Genomic DNA, 17,734 nt, shown 5'->3' with positions numbered 1-17,734 from the left:
CAAAATATTACATCAATATTGTTGTCGTCATCCAGAATCAAATTACGCTTCGTTGATTGAATTCGCCTACGATGAAGCACACTGGATGTGGGGATTGTGATGGCGATGAAAGTTATTTCAATTTACTTATCGATATTGTTGATGAACGTGAAGGTACGTGTGCTTGATTTCAGAAATTAGTATTTGAATGTAATCATATTGTGAAACAAAAAAAAGGACTATTAGTTTCTGCTAAAACGAAATAGAGTTGTTCAATTCGATGTAATTGATTTATGCTGATGAATTATACAGATGTGAAGTATATGTATATTACCAGTAAAAGCAGTAGCGATTGAATTAGATGTTGTATTGGAATTAGATGTTGTAATATGATAATCATAGCTGAATATGTTGATTAACACTTAGACCCTTATTTAATGATGATTATAAGGTGTTGTACGTACATATATAATTTACCAGTGACAAGTATATACTTGTTATTCCATTAGTTTGTGTAATCTTGATTATATATGAATCATTGCGTGAGTTATGGAATTATGTTGTTTTACGTTGAAACATATTTGAATAGATGTGTACTCACTAATGATATAATATATTTGTTATGGAATTGTGGGTTATCTATAAATCTTGTTGTAGTCACAAATGATTAATTGTAGTTGTAATAAATGAATTATTCAATGATCTCATTGCAACCTCAAATATATACAAATTGAGTTCAAATCAAATCAATTGTTTTCAATCATGAATGAAACAACAACATTTGTAGATACCCCTTTTCCATCACAACTACATTAAATCATTTGTGGGTGCAATCATATTCAAATATGTTGCATAGTCTTGTTTATCAGGTAAAACAATTATGTTTATTTAAATTTTAGACTTTTTATTCCATTAGGTTGCATATTCATGGTTATATGTGAATCATTGCTTATTTTAAGGGAGTATGTGGTTTTAGGTTGAATCACAAAATGATTTAGTGTATTTGGGATGGAAGAGGGGGTATTTATAAATGTTATTGTTTCAATCATCATTGAACACAATTGTTGTTTATGGATTTGTGTGGGATTATGTTGAAACATTGTTGAACATAATCCCACAAATACGTTAAATCATTTGTGACCGTAACCATATTCAACAATGGATACAAATAGAGAGTTTCAGGAGCTGCACAACCACCCTCTTTAGTGCTGGGAAAATACCATATAGAAGCGTGGATACAATAGATACAAATAATGGTGGAAGGAAACATAGGAATTCAAACTTTATTGTAACGGATTGTAGAGCACTGATAAAGTTTGTACGTGTTAGTGTTGGAAGAAATGAGTTTCAAATTAGAGAGTTTCAAGAGTTGCACAACCACCCTCTTTATACCACAGAAGAGCGCAGACATTCAAAAAAAATCTAGGAAATTAAATTACGCAGACAAGGAGTTTATTATACGCGCAACAATAGAAAACGTGGGTGTAACAAAGACGCATAAACTTCGTGTTGCGTTAAAAGGTGGATATGAGTGTGTTGGTCCCGAAGAGAGTGATTACAAAAATTTTAGGAAAAAATTGGGTAACATTATAGGCAACAAGGATGCGCAATTGGTAGTGAATAAAATGAATGAGAGGAAAACATTTTATTCAGATTATTCCTTTGAGTATAAATGTGTCGATAGCGTGTTAAATGCTATGTTTTGGGCTGATGAAACATATAAGGTATTCTACAAGGAGTTTGGAGATGTGATATCTTTTAACCCTACCTTTCGAGCAAATAAGTAAGTGTTATGCTGCGTTTTATTTTGGTTGATGTGTATTCTGGATTAATTTGTTTGTACGATGTCACTAATGATGACAAATATTATTATTTAGGTATGGAATGGTATTTGTCCCTTTTACAGCTATTGATAATCACAAAAGATCTGTTACTGTTGGTGATGACCTACTTAGTAATGAGAAAATAGAGTCTTATTGTTGGTTGCTTGAAGCTTTTTTAAAAGCTCATGGAAAGAACCAACATTGGTGTTAACAAACCACGATCCAACGATTCTGCAGGCAGTTGAGGCTGTATTCCTAAATGCCAAGCATAGACTATGCTTATGGCATATAACGAAAAAATTACAGGCGAAGGTATGTTGTATGGGTAATTGAATTACATCAGGTGAATATGTAATGAGATTTGAATTTTGTTGATGAAAGTACATTTATTTGTTAAAATATATGTGTAATTTGAAGTTTAAAATGGATGTGTATCAGGTAAGTGGGGATGTTTTGAAAAACACGGATTTCAGAAAACGCTTCAACAAACTAGTATGGAATATATATATATATATATATATATATATATATATATATATATATATATATATATATATATATATATATATATATATATATATATATATATATATATCCCATTGAGTTTGAAACATCGGGGAAGTCATTGATGAAGGATTACAATCTGCAAGATAAACGATGGTTTAAAGACATGTATCGTAGGCGAACTTCATGGATACACGCTTATTTTAAGGACATGCCAATGCATGGAATGATGAAAGCAACTTCCAGGTCTGAAAGTGCGAATTCATTCTTTAATAAGTACTCGCATCATGAGAAGTTCCTTTTGTATTTCATTGTGAACTATGACACGACGATTGGAAAACAACGTACCACGCAACGTCGTCTTGATAATGAAACTAAGAGAATCAGGCATAAATTTGGGATGGGCACAAGATTAGAGCAACATGCAGCAAAAGTGTATACAAATACAGTTTTTGCTGAAGTTCGAAAGGAGATATACAAAGGAGCATGGAATTGTTCAATTGCTAGTGTAGAAAATATGAACGGGTGGCAGGTAATATTGATTACACACTTGGACAATAGAAGACAAGTGAAAACAAAGTGTAAAGTTAGTTCCCAAAATTCAAATGATTGTCAAAGCATCAATAATGTTTATACGAATCTAAACAAATAAATATGTTTAAAAAAAACATGTCTAAAGTATGAATTAAAATTTTGATGTAGGCGGGACTGAAGTTGCCAGAAAAGGAAATAAATTGTACATGCGAACTCTTCAAGCGAATGGGTATTTTGTGTCGGCATGTGTTTGCAGTTCTGAAGAATAATCACATTGAGGAGATACCCGAGCAATATATTCTACGGAGGTGGAGAAGGGATATTATTTCTAGCCATTTGTTGGTCAGTAAGAATAGGCTTGCTCAAATGGAAGATGAAACTTTTAAATTGTTAACCGAAGCATATAGTAACATGGAGTACTATATGGAGCGTCTTCATAATGATAAGGAAAAATTAGAAGATTTTGTGAAGACAACACGTGCGATGAGGAGGGTATTTGAGCAAGATCCGGTTAATACTATTACGTTTGATGATAGTGATGAAGCTGTGTTTAGGCTATTTGGGGTTAGTATTCCAGAACAAATTGAAGTTAATATCCCACCGGTGATACATAATAAAGGGAGTGGGACTAAGAAACGGATGGTTATTGCAGCGCATAGGGCAGCTACATCTTCAAAAAGTGGTTCACGAAAGTGCACAGGATGCAACTTATATGTGAATCATAATTGAAGGACTTGCAAAGTAGAATTGCACGTGAGAAATCCAATTCTAGTTAGAATTATTGTTAGTTTACTCATGGTTTTGTTTATCATTAATAATTTGTTAACTTATGTTTGCACATCTAAATTTGGGTTTTTTTTTAAATTGAATAACATCATTTTGTTTTGTTTGTTGATTTTGTTTTTTGTATCATATAATTGTTTGATGCAATGTATTCGAGATAGTATGATGATGATGATGTTTGTGTCGATTGTATACAGCCATGGTATTAACGTAGATGGTGATGGGTGTGTTGATTATGTACGTCATGTATGATCATATGTTTTGATGCTTGTAAGATTTGTTTCATTTTTGTATGTTAGTTTGTAGAATAGTGGAGGTCTGTATGGTTTTTTGGAGTAAAATGAAAAAGGAAAAGGCTATGCAGGGTACATGTGTATTGATGTGTAAATTGGGTAGGCACATCATTTATGATTGATTAGTAGCAAAGTAAGTAGGGCTGTTAGTAATTAAAATAAATTACATAAATTAATACCACACGTGTATCCTGTGATGTCAAAATCTGAAACATTAAGATATCAGTTTCGAGTAACATGTCGAAACAAAATTGGGTATGTAATATAGAAGCCATCTATAAAGGGTAAAAGTTAACAATTTTGATTAACAATAACCACAAGAGACATTCATGTAAGATTTAGAAACGATGTTTTAATATAATATGAAGACAAAAGGGAGGTACATAATCAAAAAACAAAATAGTGATAGGTTTGCTTGCATTGAGCCATCTACATAATAGACTAAAAGTAAGTAGCATATTATTCTTCCCAGAAGGTAAACAAAAAAGTCTTATTAACCCAACATTTTTTAACCAAATTCGGTCAGCCGGGCATGTATCCTGGTTGCAGCATCCTTCAATAGTTGATTTCGATTAGATGCAGTCAGCTTTTGGAATTCTGCTACCTGATGAAGGATTGAATCCTTCAGCAGGTTGTAGTCTGAATTTAATATTTTGCAAAGATGGATGACCCGTAGTCTAGATAAATGGTTGTCCTGTGCAAGTGACTCTGACTTGAATTCAGTTTTGGAAATCTCTAATGTTTCCACCCATGAACGTCTCCATGTGACGCATAGTAAAAATACCACAGACTGTGGTATTGTTTACTGTTGACCAAGGTAGTTGGGGGATTTGTCTTGGGACATGTGAAAATGCTTCAGTGTTTGGATGGTGAACAGACCGCAAGTATTGAGTCATGTATGAATGCTGAAAATGATATAGGATTATATGTTAAAAAAAATGATTTATATATAAAAAATGTCAATCTGTATTAGTATATTAGAATGATATATGGTAGAAGACCATATGTCTGCTGGTTGTCGTCATCTCTTTTGATGTTGTCAATGATCCAAAAGGCTGCTTGTTGAAAGTCGAGTACGACAAGGAAAATATGAAAACCACAGACGACTGGTAGGAATAGCTGAAACAAATACCAAGAATATGATTTAAAATAATATAGAAGCATACTAATTGCACATCGCGTATTGTTGCATCAAAATCATCGATGGATAGGCTCAGATTTTCATAAAAAAAATTCAGACGATCTTCCTCTATCAACACAGTATTTTCGAGATACAAACTCTGTGAAGAAGATAAATGATGTAATTATAGGGGTAGTTAACAATGTTTGTGAGTAGTGTAATATGAAGATGAAATTGAAGGTGTAATGTAAGAATGTGGAAGTCATGTATGTGCAATTCTTAGAAGATTATATTATGACATTGATTATGAATGCTAATGATTATTAATATTGTACCGTCAACGTGGTAGTGGCGAATAGTATGCGAGGAGATAAATTAGAACGCAAGTCTTCATCGAAATTTAACAGATGGCTCCATCAATCTAGTACGTGTCCAAAAAGTTCACATTTGGGGAAAAAGCTTTCTATGTGAAAGCGTTCAGCAGCTACACCAGCACAAGTCCGGAAAAGTTCGTCACTGCATAGAATAACATTTGAAAACTTAAATAGTATTTGTAAAAAAAAAAAAAAAAAAATTGTTCTATCAGTAATGTATGAATTTGTATATACCTTTGATGACCTTGTGTTGAGAAAACCCATTCAGATAGGTCCTTCTGAGCACGTGATATACGTTTAGTTATGTCAACTGCCCGTACAATGAACGGGGAACGTAGTTTAGGGGGCTTATTTCTTGGCCTTAACTCTCTTGCACGGACAGCACCGTAATCACTGTGAATAGGAACAATTGATAATGGAAGAGGACTTGGAAATTGGTCTTTTGGATTTTTCATGATATCTTTCAGTGGTGATTTTCTAATGATATCAGCAAACTCCTGTGTCATCCCGATGCTCCAGCTTGGAAAGGGTGAATTGTGGAACGATTTAACAGAATTTTCTACCATTAAACAGGACCTGTTAATTTGTTCCGCGTTGTCTGACCACCATTGGGATAAAGGTCCGACACTGTCTGCATGAGTAGAACTGCCACCTCCGTATTTCATGGATTCTTCAATAAGGAAAATTCTGATATTCGCTTGCCATTCGTAGAAATCACAAACCAAAGGATGCCTTTCGATTGCGTCTACAAGTTTTGAGTGCAACAAATGATTATCCTCAACTAGCTTGTTGAACATACTTTCAATGGTGGAAGGTATTCCTGAAAACATTATGAGTGATTAGTAATATGTGGTAAATATGGAAAAATGATGCAGAAATTTTCTAACCTCAACTGATCCATTTGCCGAGTTGACATTTTCAGCATTGTCATCATGTGGTATGTAAGGATCCTGAAGTTCACCAGAACCAATTCCACCATTTCTGATTTCATACTCCTCACGTAAGTGCATGGTTTCCACATCCCATAAACATATAACAGGTCTTCCACGATCAATCGTAACCGCATCACAGGAAACATGCTCCAGGTATATAAGCTTATATGTTAAAAAAAGATGAGTAAATCGTTAGTGATCAAGGAGTAGTCAATAAGTCACTAGGGGTGTAATATTGTAATCATAGATCACTAAGACAATAATAAATAAGTAGAATTAATGTAGTAAGTTAGGTTGTATGATAGGTACCGTCAATAGGACAATAGGGCCAACATAGTAAGATGTATCGCTCATAGAATTCCATGCATGTTTTGTATTTTTCAAACACTCTAAGACGTATGAACACCAATCTATGTCGCTTAAATCTAAATCCTCTGAAACCCTTGAAAGCATTGATACATCACATGTGCCCATGCTCTTGGATTGTCCAAGGTGTTACATATGAGAACCAAAAAATTAACTTTAAACAATAACCCAACATCTTTTAATCTCTTAATCGCCCTTGGTACGCCTTTGGGCCTAATATCATTTTCTGACTTGAACTGTGCAGACCACAAATCAACAATTTTGTCTTCAGCGGGTCTGAACTTTAGTGAATTGATATTGATATTTCCCAGAGGGAGACCCAACATGTCATGTATCAATTGCCTAGTGATTGGTATCTCACCCCACTCGACATTCAGTACCATGCGTTCAGGGTTAAAGTTGTTGACCGCATAGTACCCAATTCGTGATTCTGACCCATCTACTTTTATATTTTAAAGGGGACCAAATCCAATGGATGATAAATACTCCTTCTGTCCATTCGTCAGGCCGTGCATTGTGGAGAATAATATTTTTGGTGACGTACGAATATATATATATATATATATATATATATATATATATATATATATATATATATATATATATATTCGCCTTGGTTGTGTTGGAATACCCACATGAACTCCCTTCTTTGATTTTCTGTTCTCCAGTTTCTTGACTTAACTTTTGCCTTAATTGCTTGAGGGTTGGCCACATCTACTCTAGCTTTCTTTTCCTGATGTTGCACAACTTTGGCTGTTACAAGTGGAGGTGATTTCCTCTTATTTTGGCTGATGAATGGGTTTGGGTCTTCAAAATCTGATTCATCATGTGATGGTTGTTGTTTCTCTTTAGACGTAAACAACATTTTTCTAATAACTGTGTATTTTTTTGGTGGAAAATACAATAAATAAGATGAATGAATTATACTAGCAATTTAAAAAAGATAGAGTTAATGAGCTACCTGATTTTGTATAACCATGCACTGGGGAATAGGGATTGGAATCGGGATCAAATTTCTGCTTTGAACGAATTTCATGAAGCACTTCAACAGAAACACTATGTTCGGAATGTTGACCTTGTATTGATAGTAAGGCATAATCAAAAAACATGAAGAATATGATTTTTAGTGTGATAACTAATTCAAAAAAAAAAATACCTTCTTTGTGAATTGGTTTGACAGTTGAAACAAGTTTAGATTTTGACCTTTGAGTCATAACTCCAACTTTAGCAATGGTTGGTATGGGGGTAATCCTGATAGAATCATATGCATCTACATCGATATCTATTATTATTGGGTTTGAGGGATCATTCTTGTATTTCATTAGTGAGTATGTGTTTTTGATACACTCACTCTTCATGCGTCCTATTGTAGTTCATACATGATAACAAAATTATAAGTCTAATGTTACTGTTAACTACCCCAACAAACATAATGCAAATTGACACATATGAATAAAACATAAATAACATAGATTTATATGGAATCTAGGGTGAATAAATGTATTGCAAACGATTTAACATGTAACACATAAGCATGATATTAGGGCAAATAACAGCATACACGATAACAAAGACATAAGGATAATCTTACTGTTAACTACAAAAATTAACATAATGCAAATTGAAACATTTTAATAAAACATAAATAACCTACATGTAAATGGAATCTATGGTTAATCAATATAATTCAAGCACTTTAGCAGGTAACACATAAGTGTGGGATAAGGGCTAATAAGACCCATGGCAATATTTACCTAATCAAACCATCTGCATTCTAAACTCATCTGAATTGATGAGTTGTAGTTGAATTTAACAACAATTTCATGCCAGTAACATCATTCATGCTTTTGCAAATCGATTAATTTGATTAAAAAAAAAAAGCTAACAGTGAACATATAAAGGAGAAAATAGGTCATAAATCTTCCATGAACCGTTTGACCAAATCAAAAGCATACATTGCAAACTCATATAAAAAACTGTATAGAAAGTATACAAAATCGAGCTACATGATTAAAAAAAAAATGTAAACATTCAACGTGAAAGGAACTTACCTCTTGTGCGATTCCCGACTGCATACACTCCTTCAAATTCGACCTCCATAAACTGTTATATCGACAATCTTCAACGACAATATGCAAGTAATCTTGAAGAATCCCAATGTTCAAGCTTCACATCGCATCGCATATCATCGAATCGCAAAAAACACAGGGTTATTGATAGGTAATGTGAAGTAAACTGATGTAGATGGATCCCCCAATTCCAGCTTAAAGATTCTTGCAAATCATCGGAGAATCAAAGAAAACCAAAACTTGAAACTATATTGTAACTCGGATGAAGGAGGTAAGACGAATATTTTGGGGATGAAGAAGGTAGGTACGATTAATTGAGATATGTGTTATCAATCTAATTAAAAGTAACAAATACCCTAATTTAATATTGCATAAATAAGAAATACCCTAGTTTAATATTGCATAAATTAAGGGAATAAACGTATTTTAACCTTTTACACTTTAACGACATAATTTTGAAAAATTAACAAAAATGGATTGTTCTCGTGTTCTCAACCTTTTATCTTTTTTCCAATGATATCAAATTCAATTTTTTTACGTCAAATTCACAATGTGAATCTTTGAAAATTCACAATGTGAATCCGGATTCACACGGTAAACCAGAAAAATATTTTTCACATTCACAATATTAATATATGAATTTAGATATTTTTATATTTTTTTTCGATAAAAAATAAGCTTTAGTAATTGAAAAAAAAAAGATTTGGTTTCATTGAAGAACCAATATATATATATATATATATATATATATATATATATATATATATATATATATATATATATATATATATATATATATATATATATATATATATATATATATATATATAGGTTCAGGTTCATTTGAGACCATTCTAATTTTGTGAGACCGTGAGACCAAATCTAAATATAATTTTAAAATGCAAAATAAGTGGAAAAATCCAAAAATTCTTTTTTTAAATATTATTTTCGGAACTTGAATTAACTAAAAAAAATATAAAAAAAATAATAAAAAATCCGTTTTTTTTTTTTGAAAAATACGTGAAATATTCTAAATAGAATATTAGACTGACATATTCTAAAAAATAATTTTAAAATGCAAAATAAATGGAAAAATCTAAAAATTATATTTTTAAATATTATTTTCGGAACTTGAATTAACTAAAAAAAATTAAAAAAAATTCTTTTTTTTTTGAAAAATACGTGAAATATTCTAAATAGAATATTACACTATACATATTCTAAAAATAATTTTAAAATGCAAAATAAATGGAAAAATCAAAAAATTCTTTTTTTAAATATTATTTTCGGAACATGAATTAAATAAAAAAAATAAAAAAAATATAAAAAATAAAAAATAAAAATAAAAAAATGCGTCTCACGGTCTCACAAAATATAGGTGGTCTCAAATGAACCTAACCCTATATATATATATATGTGTATATATATATATATATATATATATATATATATATATATATATATATATATATATATATATATATATATATATATATATAGGGAAGGTTATATGGAAAATAAACAATTAGGGCAACATATGTTGGAACCAATGATCAAGTGACACGTATCCATTTCTTTATTCATAAGCAATCTACTATGGAAGTTATTTATATAGTTATTCTAAAATGATGTGTTGTCATGCTTTCATTAGTTCCAACATGTGTTGCCATAATTGTTTATTTTCCATATAACCCTTATATATATATATATATATATATATATATATATATATATATATATATATATATATATATATATATATATATATATATATATATATATATTTATATATATATATATATATATGTAAAATTGCATTCGACATAAAAAATTTAACCGGGTATTTTTATCTTACAAAAGCTTTCCAAGTCCATGATCGGTAGTTGGTCAGAACTCTGAAGTATGACTTGTTATCGTGTAAATAACTTTCCTTGAACAGTATTTCGACCATACAGTGTACTATGATAATCAAATTTAACTATTAACTTCAAGATTAAGGCAAACACCACAAGTCATTTTCTAGATCCATGTAAAAAAGGTATATTGGTTATAAGAATGATCAACTATGTTTCTATAATCTACACATATAGTTACACCGCAAATGAATAAATATCCTTTCCTTAATATTCCAATATAACCAGTCTCGGGGCCCATTTTAGGTGTTTCAATATCCTATAGAAATTCTACACCACAACCACTGTTAGACTCCACATCTCAACAAACATCGATGCCCATGAAAAACACATAAGATGCCTAGCAACATGAGAGTTTTTGCTTGGATAACCTCATAACTTAGTACCAAATACTATTATTATATACAATATAGAACCCACCCACACACACACACACACACAAACACATGACATAGCATCATGTTAACCTAGATTAAGAAAGCCGGATCAATCTCATCATCCCCATCCATATCAACCTCCTCCTCCTCCACCTCATCATCATCACCATCATCAACAACCCATTCATACCAACCACCATCTTGAGGAGGCGCTTGTACCATGTGCAAAAAGTCTTGTAAATTCCCCCAAGCCAGTTGCCTCGGAGGTTGAACCGGAAGCAAACTTGTACTAAGCGAACCACCATCTCCACTTGAAACCCGCTGCATCATAACCTCAAATTCCCCGCCATCATACCTCAGAGACACACCTTTCGATTCTTCACAAACCTCAACACAAAACGCCGGCGACAGTTTCCGCCCTATCGCTTGCACATGAGCCACACTGTAATTTAAAAAAAATAATAATAATAATAATTAATTCCTTTATTTATTTATTATAATATACAAAGTAATTTTTACCAACCATATATAATATTTCCCATCAGCTGCCTGTTTCTGAACCCGGCCCAACAACTCAATTTGCAAAAACCCACCGATGCAAATCACAGGCTCTGGCAACTTGAACTTTTGTAACCGATTTTCCTGAGCCATTGGGAAGATTTGTGAAGTGTAAGTCCAAATAAACTTATCATCTGCACATTCTTGAGACTCCATAAAATCATGATTGATCTCATTCAAAGATCTCGGGTGTCCCATTCTAAAGCGCACATATTTAGATGAATATATAGGCGAATCAATTTGAAACAAAGCTTGAAATGGATGCAAGTATATTTCCGATATAACACAAAAGTTAGCTGATAAGTTATATATCAGTGTCTCGGGTTTATCTGGATCATCGCTTCCTTTACTTGACCAATAGGAATAATCCCTCTGGCGAATTTTGTCGCGTGGGTCCAATGTGTTCAGAATGCTTTCTTCTGGGTAGTTATCTGTGCTTGAAGCACTCACGGGATCAGCAATGCAATAGCTTTGAGGAAATTTTGTGACAGCTTGGAAAAGAGCAGCATATGCCACGTCACCACTTGATGGGTCATGAGTAATGCTAGCAAGCTGGGGGAATCTTTTCAGGCAAAGTTGCTTGTTAAGTCCATTGGAGATCACTGCAAAAAGAAATGAATTTTTGGGGTTTATGTGAAAATTGAAAAGTGTCGTAATTGAATAAGAGTAAACTACAAAATTTGGTCCCTGAGTTTTACTGAAAATTGCAAGTTCAGTCCAAATTATACTATATATAATTTACAAAGTCCTTATGACTTATGAGCAATGCCTTTTCCCACTTTATGAGTTTTGTCACAAATGTTTTACATTTTGGCAGATTTAGTCCCTGCAACAAAAAGGTTTTGCATTTTGACAGATTTAGTCCCTGCAAACAAAGGTTTTTACATTTTGGCAGATTTAATCCCTACGACAAAGGTTTTACATTTTGGCAAATCTAGTCCCTGCAATTATTTAGTTTACAGAAAAAGTCCTTGTAAAGTTTCTGCGTCCCCCACAAAGCAGGGAGGGGGAAATTTCTAGTTTTACATAAAAATCGCAAGTTCAATCCGAAATTTGAAGTCATTTTTATGGATCAGGGACCATATTCGAAAAGAAATACAAACTTAAGGACAATATCGGGATGAATTCAAATTTTGGACTGAACTTGCAAATTTCGGTAAAGTAAAGGGACCAAATTTGTAAAATAATTATTGCGGATTATGATACTGACCAAAGTTTTGCCAGTAGTGAGATACGGCAGATGCGCGAATGAGGTCGGCTGAGTCATCTAGACATGTCAGAATTTTGAGTGCCATGTCAGATTCGAGCCATTGAAAGCAGTCGATTTGATTATCCATTTATTTGTCGGAAATGAGAGTTCAATCATAAACCTGGGAAAGACAAACATATTATTAAATGTAATATATATATATATACATATATATATATATATATATATATATATATATATATATATATATATGCGATGTAACCTTAGAAACAAAAAAGGAAATTTGAGATTCTCTTAACAAATCAGAATATATTTTTTCATAAAAGGGATGACAATTAAATAAATCTAGTCTTAAAGTGTGATTTTCTACCTTGTTTGTAACATCTGCATACAGAATTACAAATGATTATGATAGGAAACATTATAATTGTCAAGTTGTAGGGTAGTTAGAAAGACAAGAAATGATGGAAGTGACAAGGAAAAAATGATATTTTGGAGAAGATATTTATGGGGAATTATGCAGAGGGTATTTTGGTAATGTTGGAGTGAAAAAGACAGCCCTTTTTGTTTGTTCTTCATACTAAACTATATATATATATATATATATATAGATGGAGAGAGAGAGAGAGAGAGAGAGAGAGAGAGAGAGAGGGAGATTTTTAATTTATTAATTTGGTATATGTTTTATAATATTGTTTAAGTGTTCAGAAGAGCTTAAATCCAACAGTATATGTTGACTATCGTAAATCACAAGGTGATTTTGTGGTGCTTTAGGAAACTAAATAAACGCTAAAATGATTTATTTTTCTTTTATAAATGATATATTTGAAAGGGAAATTCTTATCGTTACGGATGCAAGGCATGCTAAATACATAAAAGTACCTACTTTACCTTAATTTCAATATGTTTTATAAACCATGCTACCATGGAGTCATGGATATGCACAAGTGATCAAACGAATGCATGTATGGTACTATGGTATGTGATCATACAGAAAGAAAAGGAAGGAAATAGGTCATACCTACTCTAGTTTCATGTTTAGTGGATAAAAACCATGTTAGTCAACAAACAAAATGCAACATTATTCTGTAGCATTAGCTTTTAGTAGTGATGTATACAAAGTTATTCTAACTTCAGTTATTCAGAATATACGCCACTATTCTGCTGTCTCTACAATCTTATGCAACAACCATCCAAAATTAAATTCCTTTAAAAGGCTTTAAGTTAAACACGTAAGGATAATTTGGGGGTTCAATATCAAAGGGGTTCACATCTCAGTTGCTGGTGTAATCGCTTAATAAGTCGATTAATTTCACGAAAACTGAACATATTTCACAGCCAAAATTCACATCCAATGGAATTTTAAGAACAAGAACTATAGATGATTTAGAATGTTAAACAGGTTAAGTTTCAACTTCTAAATTGACGTAAATCGTGAAGCATCTAAAAAGGATCTGCTAATTATCGCTACGATTCACACAAAATTGCATTTAGTTTTGATTCCACGACTGATGCGCTTCAACATCACATTACCAGGGAACTTTAAGTTTCATAGACGATCGAAGACATTATCGCGGAATTTTACAGGAAAGGGAGACATACATTAACGAGAATAGAAAAATACATGTACGACAGATAGATTAAGTTGAAAAATAGAGATGTAAAAAGGAATAAACATTTACCCTTTGTCTTCTTTGGAATCGGAGCGAATCGATTGAAAAGGAACCCTAGAGGAGAAAATTGGTGATCGAATTGAAAGGGGCGGCTGTGGGAATGGCGTTTGTGGGAGGTCTAGAAAACTCTGGTAATTATCATTTATCAGGAAAATGGCGTTTGTCATCATGACACGGTTTCATAAAACAAAAATACATCGCACATGAATTCATGCACAAGCCACGAGCATAAAAACAACAAAATAACCTCTACCAAATTACAAAGGGTTAATACCCTAATACTTATCCACCTTTCGATTTCACCTTAATGTTATTTATTTTTTTTACTTATTTGCCAATAATTGTGTTGACTCTTTATGAAAAGTCAATGCTTAGCTGGTGTAATCGGTTTATCAAGCAACCTTAACTCCTTACATATCGAAAGTCGTTATTTGCCACAAAACCTCTCATTCACTCTTGGATCGGTATTCTTTCTCACACATGACCAGCCTTCTTCCGCATGGCTTCATCTTCAACATCTTCTATCATCAAATCGGTTTATTTCACCAAGTGTGATTGTGGTGATCAACTGCAATTAAGAACCGACAAAAACTCAAGAAGAAAGCTCTAGGCATGCCCTAACTATAAGGTAAAATTAAAGGATTTTGTTCTCCCATTTTGTTATCTTTCAAAAGTTATCAAATGAAGATTTTGTTGGCATGGTACCAAAAAAGGGTGTAAATATTTCAAGTAACTTGACACAGAGGAATTAGAGTTTTATGTTAATGAAAGGGAACCCCATAACAAAAATGTTGTCAATGGTGTACTGTAGGTGATCATGTTGCTAAAGTTTTGTTTTGGTGATGTTGGTGATTATTGGAGTAATTCTTATAATTGGCATTGTATTTTAATGTATTTTGGTATAGCTAAGGCCCTGCAGTAAAAGTAATTGTTATAAGGGTGTTGTAGGTTTGTTATTTTGGTTTGATGTAAGGACTAGTTGGTTAATTTTTCATTTCAAATTGTAATGTTTATGTAAAATTATCTTGATAGTAATCCAATGTTATTTATGACCCATGTGATTTGGTATTGCATTATAGTGATTCATTGCAATGACAATGTACTTATGGTAATGTACTAAAACTTGTGTAAACAAGTAAAGGACATTAACTAGAATGACAATTAACTTATGGTAAGTGAAATGACAAGTAAAGGCAACATGCTTTAAATACTTGCATTCTTAATAACATAAAAGGGGTATTACAATTAGAACCAAACATCCAATTGCCCAACAATCTTACAAATGGACATTAACTACCAATGTTTAAAAAGGCCTAACTGAATATTATATGATGATATATAATTAGATGGTTGTTTCCAAAAGTCGTTGCAACGTTAACAAAAAGGGGAAGAAAAATACATAGTGCCCATGATACCCCCTCCTAAATACTCCTCCAAATTAACAGGTTTCTCAATAATAAAACCCCCTCCATCCTTATCATAAATTGCTTTCTTCATATTAATCTTCACAATTCTCTCATAAACTTCCTTTTACTAGGCCTCCCAACAACTTGTGTATCTTCAATGAAGTCATTCTCCCCACCAGCTTCCTTATCATATTCATTAACCCAAGCATTATCCTCTAAATCTTGTATATCAACTTCCCTTTGCACTGGTGGCACAAGGTCGAGTATCACATCTCCTTCGAAGTCTGCTTTCAAGTGATCTTCAATCTTATTAACATCTACACCCTGTAACACATGATGCAGTTAATTATCCTTTTTTAAATCACATATTAATTATAATAAATTTAAAGTAAAGGTTTTCATACCATTTCCAAGTTATCTTCAATCTCATTAGCATCCCCTTCTAAGTTTGCTTCCAAGTGATCTTCAATCTAATTAACATCTACATCATGTATCATATGATGAATTTATGAATTCAAACACAAATGAGTCATTTATAATAAATTAAAAATATAGTTTGGCATACCATTTCCATTGGTAACACAGGTCAGACATCACATTTACCCTTTCTAAAGATTGTGCAATCTCATTATCTTCATAACCACATTCTTTCAACATCAATACATCATCATTGTAAGTAATGATTGGACGGTATTTTCGAGGGGGGGGGGCTCCTAAAACATTTTTTATTGGTTTTCCTGATAATAATCATCCCCTTGTGCAGTTTCCTAAATAACAGCATCCACGGTTGCTTGAACATCATCATTTTCAGTTTCTTGAACATCATCTTCAACACTTGCATTAAACCCGGTAGTTTCAACATCTACAGTTGCTTGAATACCTAAACTTTCTTGAACATCAGCATTTTCACTTGATCAAACAACAAATTCGACCTGTGAACTTGCTTCATAAGTGATAGGTGCATTTATGCACCTATTTTGCACGTCTATTTCAATTTTTTCAATGCATTTTACTTCACAATTCTTGCATTTAGTTACTATTTGGGCACTTACATGTTTCATTCGGAATGCCTATTATTTAACTATTTTTTATTAATCTTGTAGGCATTATGGAGCTTGGAGCATCGGAACTATGGAGGCGAGCTTGAAGCTTAGACCATGAATATAAGATGGATCGATCATGTAATGGAAGAAAACATGAAGACATAACATGAGTCGTTGCATATCATCATCACAGATGACTACGTTTGAAACACGGATCGTGTCACACCAACACGTGTCGTGTTTATCCTTTTTATCACATTGATGTGTGTAAAATGCACTAGTTTTAGTCCTACTTATTAAATATAATTTAGACATACAAAAGGCAATGTACTAGTCAATTGGTGGTATAGTTAAGCAAGCAGGGTATCGAAGACAGGGAACGATAATTAAACTAACTACTAGAATTATCTAAAAAAATAATAATAAAGTAAGAGAGGTTTTCTTGTAACAGCCCGAAATCCAGGTATTCTTCTTTTGGCCTTGCATCTTGGTTAAGTTGTTAATTTAAGGTTTTCATGGTAGGCGAGTATGCTGGGCGTATAAGGTGTACGCTGCGCGTACTCACGCGCCTCATTTTGGATGCGTTCACCCTCAGGTACGCGGGGCGTACCCAAGGTTACGCCCGGCGTAACTTATTCAGATCTAAACCCTAATTTCCTTTGGAGGGCTATAAAAGGAATGTGTGGCTGGACTTCTCAGCCACCATCCCTCAGAGTGAAACCCTAAAAAGTGTGTGTACATTCGTTCTTTAGCCATTGTGTGTGTATTCTAAGCTTT

The 17,734-nt window shown here is 32.8% G+C and overlaps 3 protein-coding genes across 4 annotated transcripts; 1 reads left to right on the top strand and 2 right to left on the bottom strand.

Moving 5' to 3' along the window:
- The first annotated feature begins 71 nt into the window (after positions 1–71).
- LOC145039549 (protein FAR-RED ELONGATED HYPOCOTYL 3-like) lies at positions 72–3,569 on the top strand. The gene is made up of 7 exons (XM_078987586.1): positions 72–153; positions 1,573–1,762; positions 1,857–1,914; positions 2,040–2,114; positions 2,220–2,240; positions 2,437–2,838; positions 3,009–3,569. Exons 1-7 carry the CDS (start codon positions 72–74, stop codon positions 3,567–3,569), a joined length of 1,389 nt encoding a protein of 462 aa, XP_078843712.1.
- Positions 3,570–4,194: 625 nt separating this feature from the next.
- On the bottom strand, positions 4,195–9,099 carry LOC145041737 (uncharacterized). 2 transcript variants are annotated; one of them, XR_013680377.1, is made up of 9 exons: positions 8,760–9,099; positions 7,865–8,071; positions 7,670–7,783; positions 6,652–7,524; positions 6,298–6,504; positions 5,645–6,230; positions 5,372–5,552; positions 4,918–5,035; positions 4,195–4,821 (listed from the first exon to the last, which is right to left on the bottom strand). XR_013680377.1 is itself a non-coding variant. In XM_078989899.1 (9 exons), exons 6-7 carry the CDS (start codon positions 6,205–6,207, stop codon positions 5,453–5,455), a joined length of 663 nt encoding a protein of 220 aa, XP_078846025.1. In that variant the 5' UTR covers positions 6,208–6,230; positions 6,298–6,504; positions 6,652–7,584; positions 7,670–7,783; positions 7,865–8,071; positions 8,760–9,099; the 3' UTR covers positions 4,195–4,821; positions 4,918–5,035; positions 5,372–5,452. The 2 variants fall into 2 exon arrangements, 1 of the variants encoding a protein (XP_078846025.1); XM_078989899.1 differs by having other exon boundaries at positions 6,652–7,584.
- A 1,892-nt stretch (positions 9,100–10,991) lies between these two features.
- LOC145041736 (F-box protein At4g00755-like) lies at positions 10,992–14,652 on the bottom strand. Its single transcript, XM_078989898.1, has 4 exons — positions 14,518–14,652; positions 12,836–12,995; positions 11,591–12,227; positions 10,992–11,509 (listed from the first exon to the last, which is right to left on the bottom strand). The coding sequence occupies exons 2-4, from the start codon at positions 12,960–12,962 to the stop codon at positions 11,158–11,160; spliced, it is 1,116 nt and encodes a 371-aa protein (XP_078846024.1). The 5' UTR covers positions 12,963–12,995; positions 14,518–14,652; the 3' UTR covers positions 10,992–11,157.
- Between the last annotated feature and the right edge of the window lie 3,082 nt (positions 14,653–17,734).

This window comes from Lactuca saligna, chromosome 4 (assembly GCF_052625555.1).
Source record: "Lactuca saligna cultivar CGN05327 chromosome 4, ASM5262555v1, whole genome shotgun sequence".
NCBI classification, from domain to species: Eukaryota; Viridiplantae; Streptophyta; class Magnoliopsida; order Asterales; family Asteraceae; genus Lactuca; species Lactuca saligna.
This window is presented reverse-complemented; position numbering and strand designations above follow the sequence as displayed.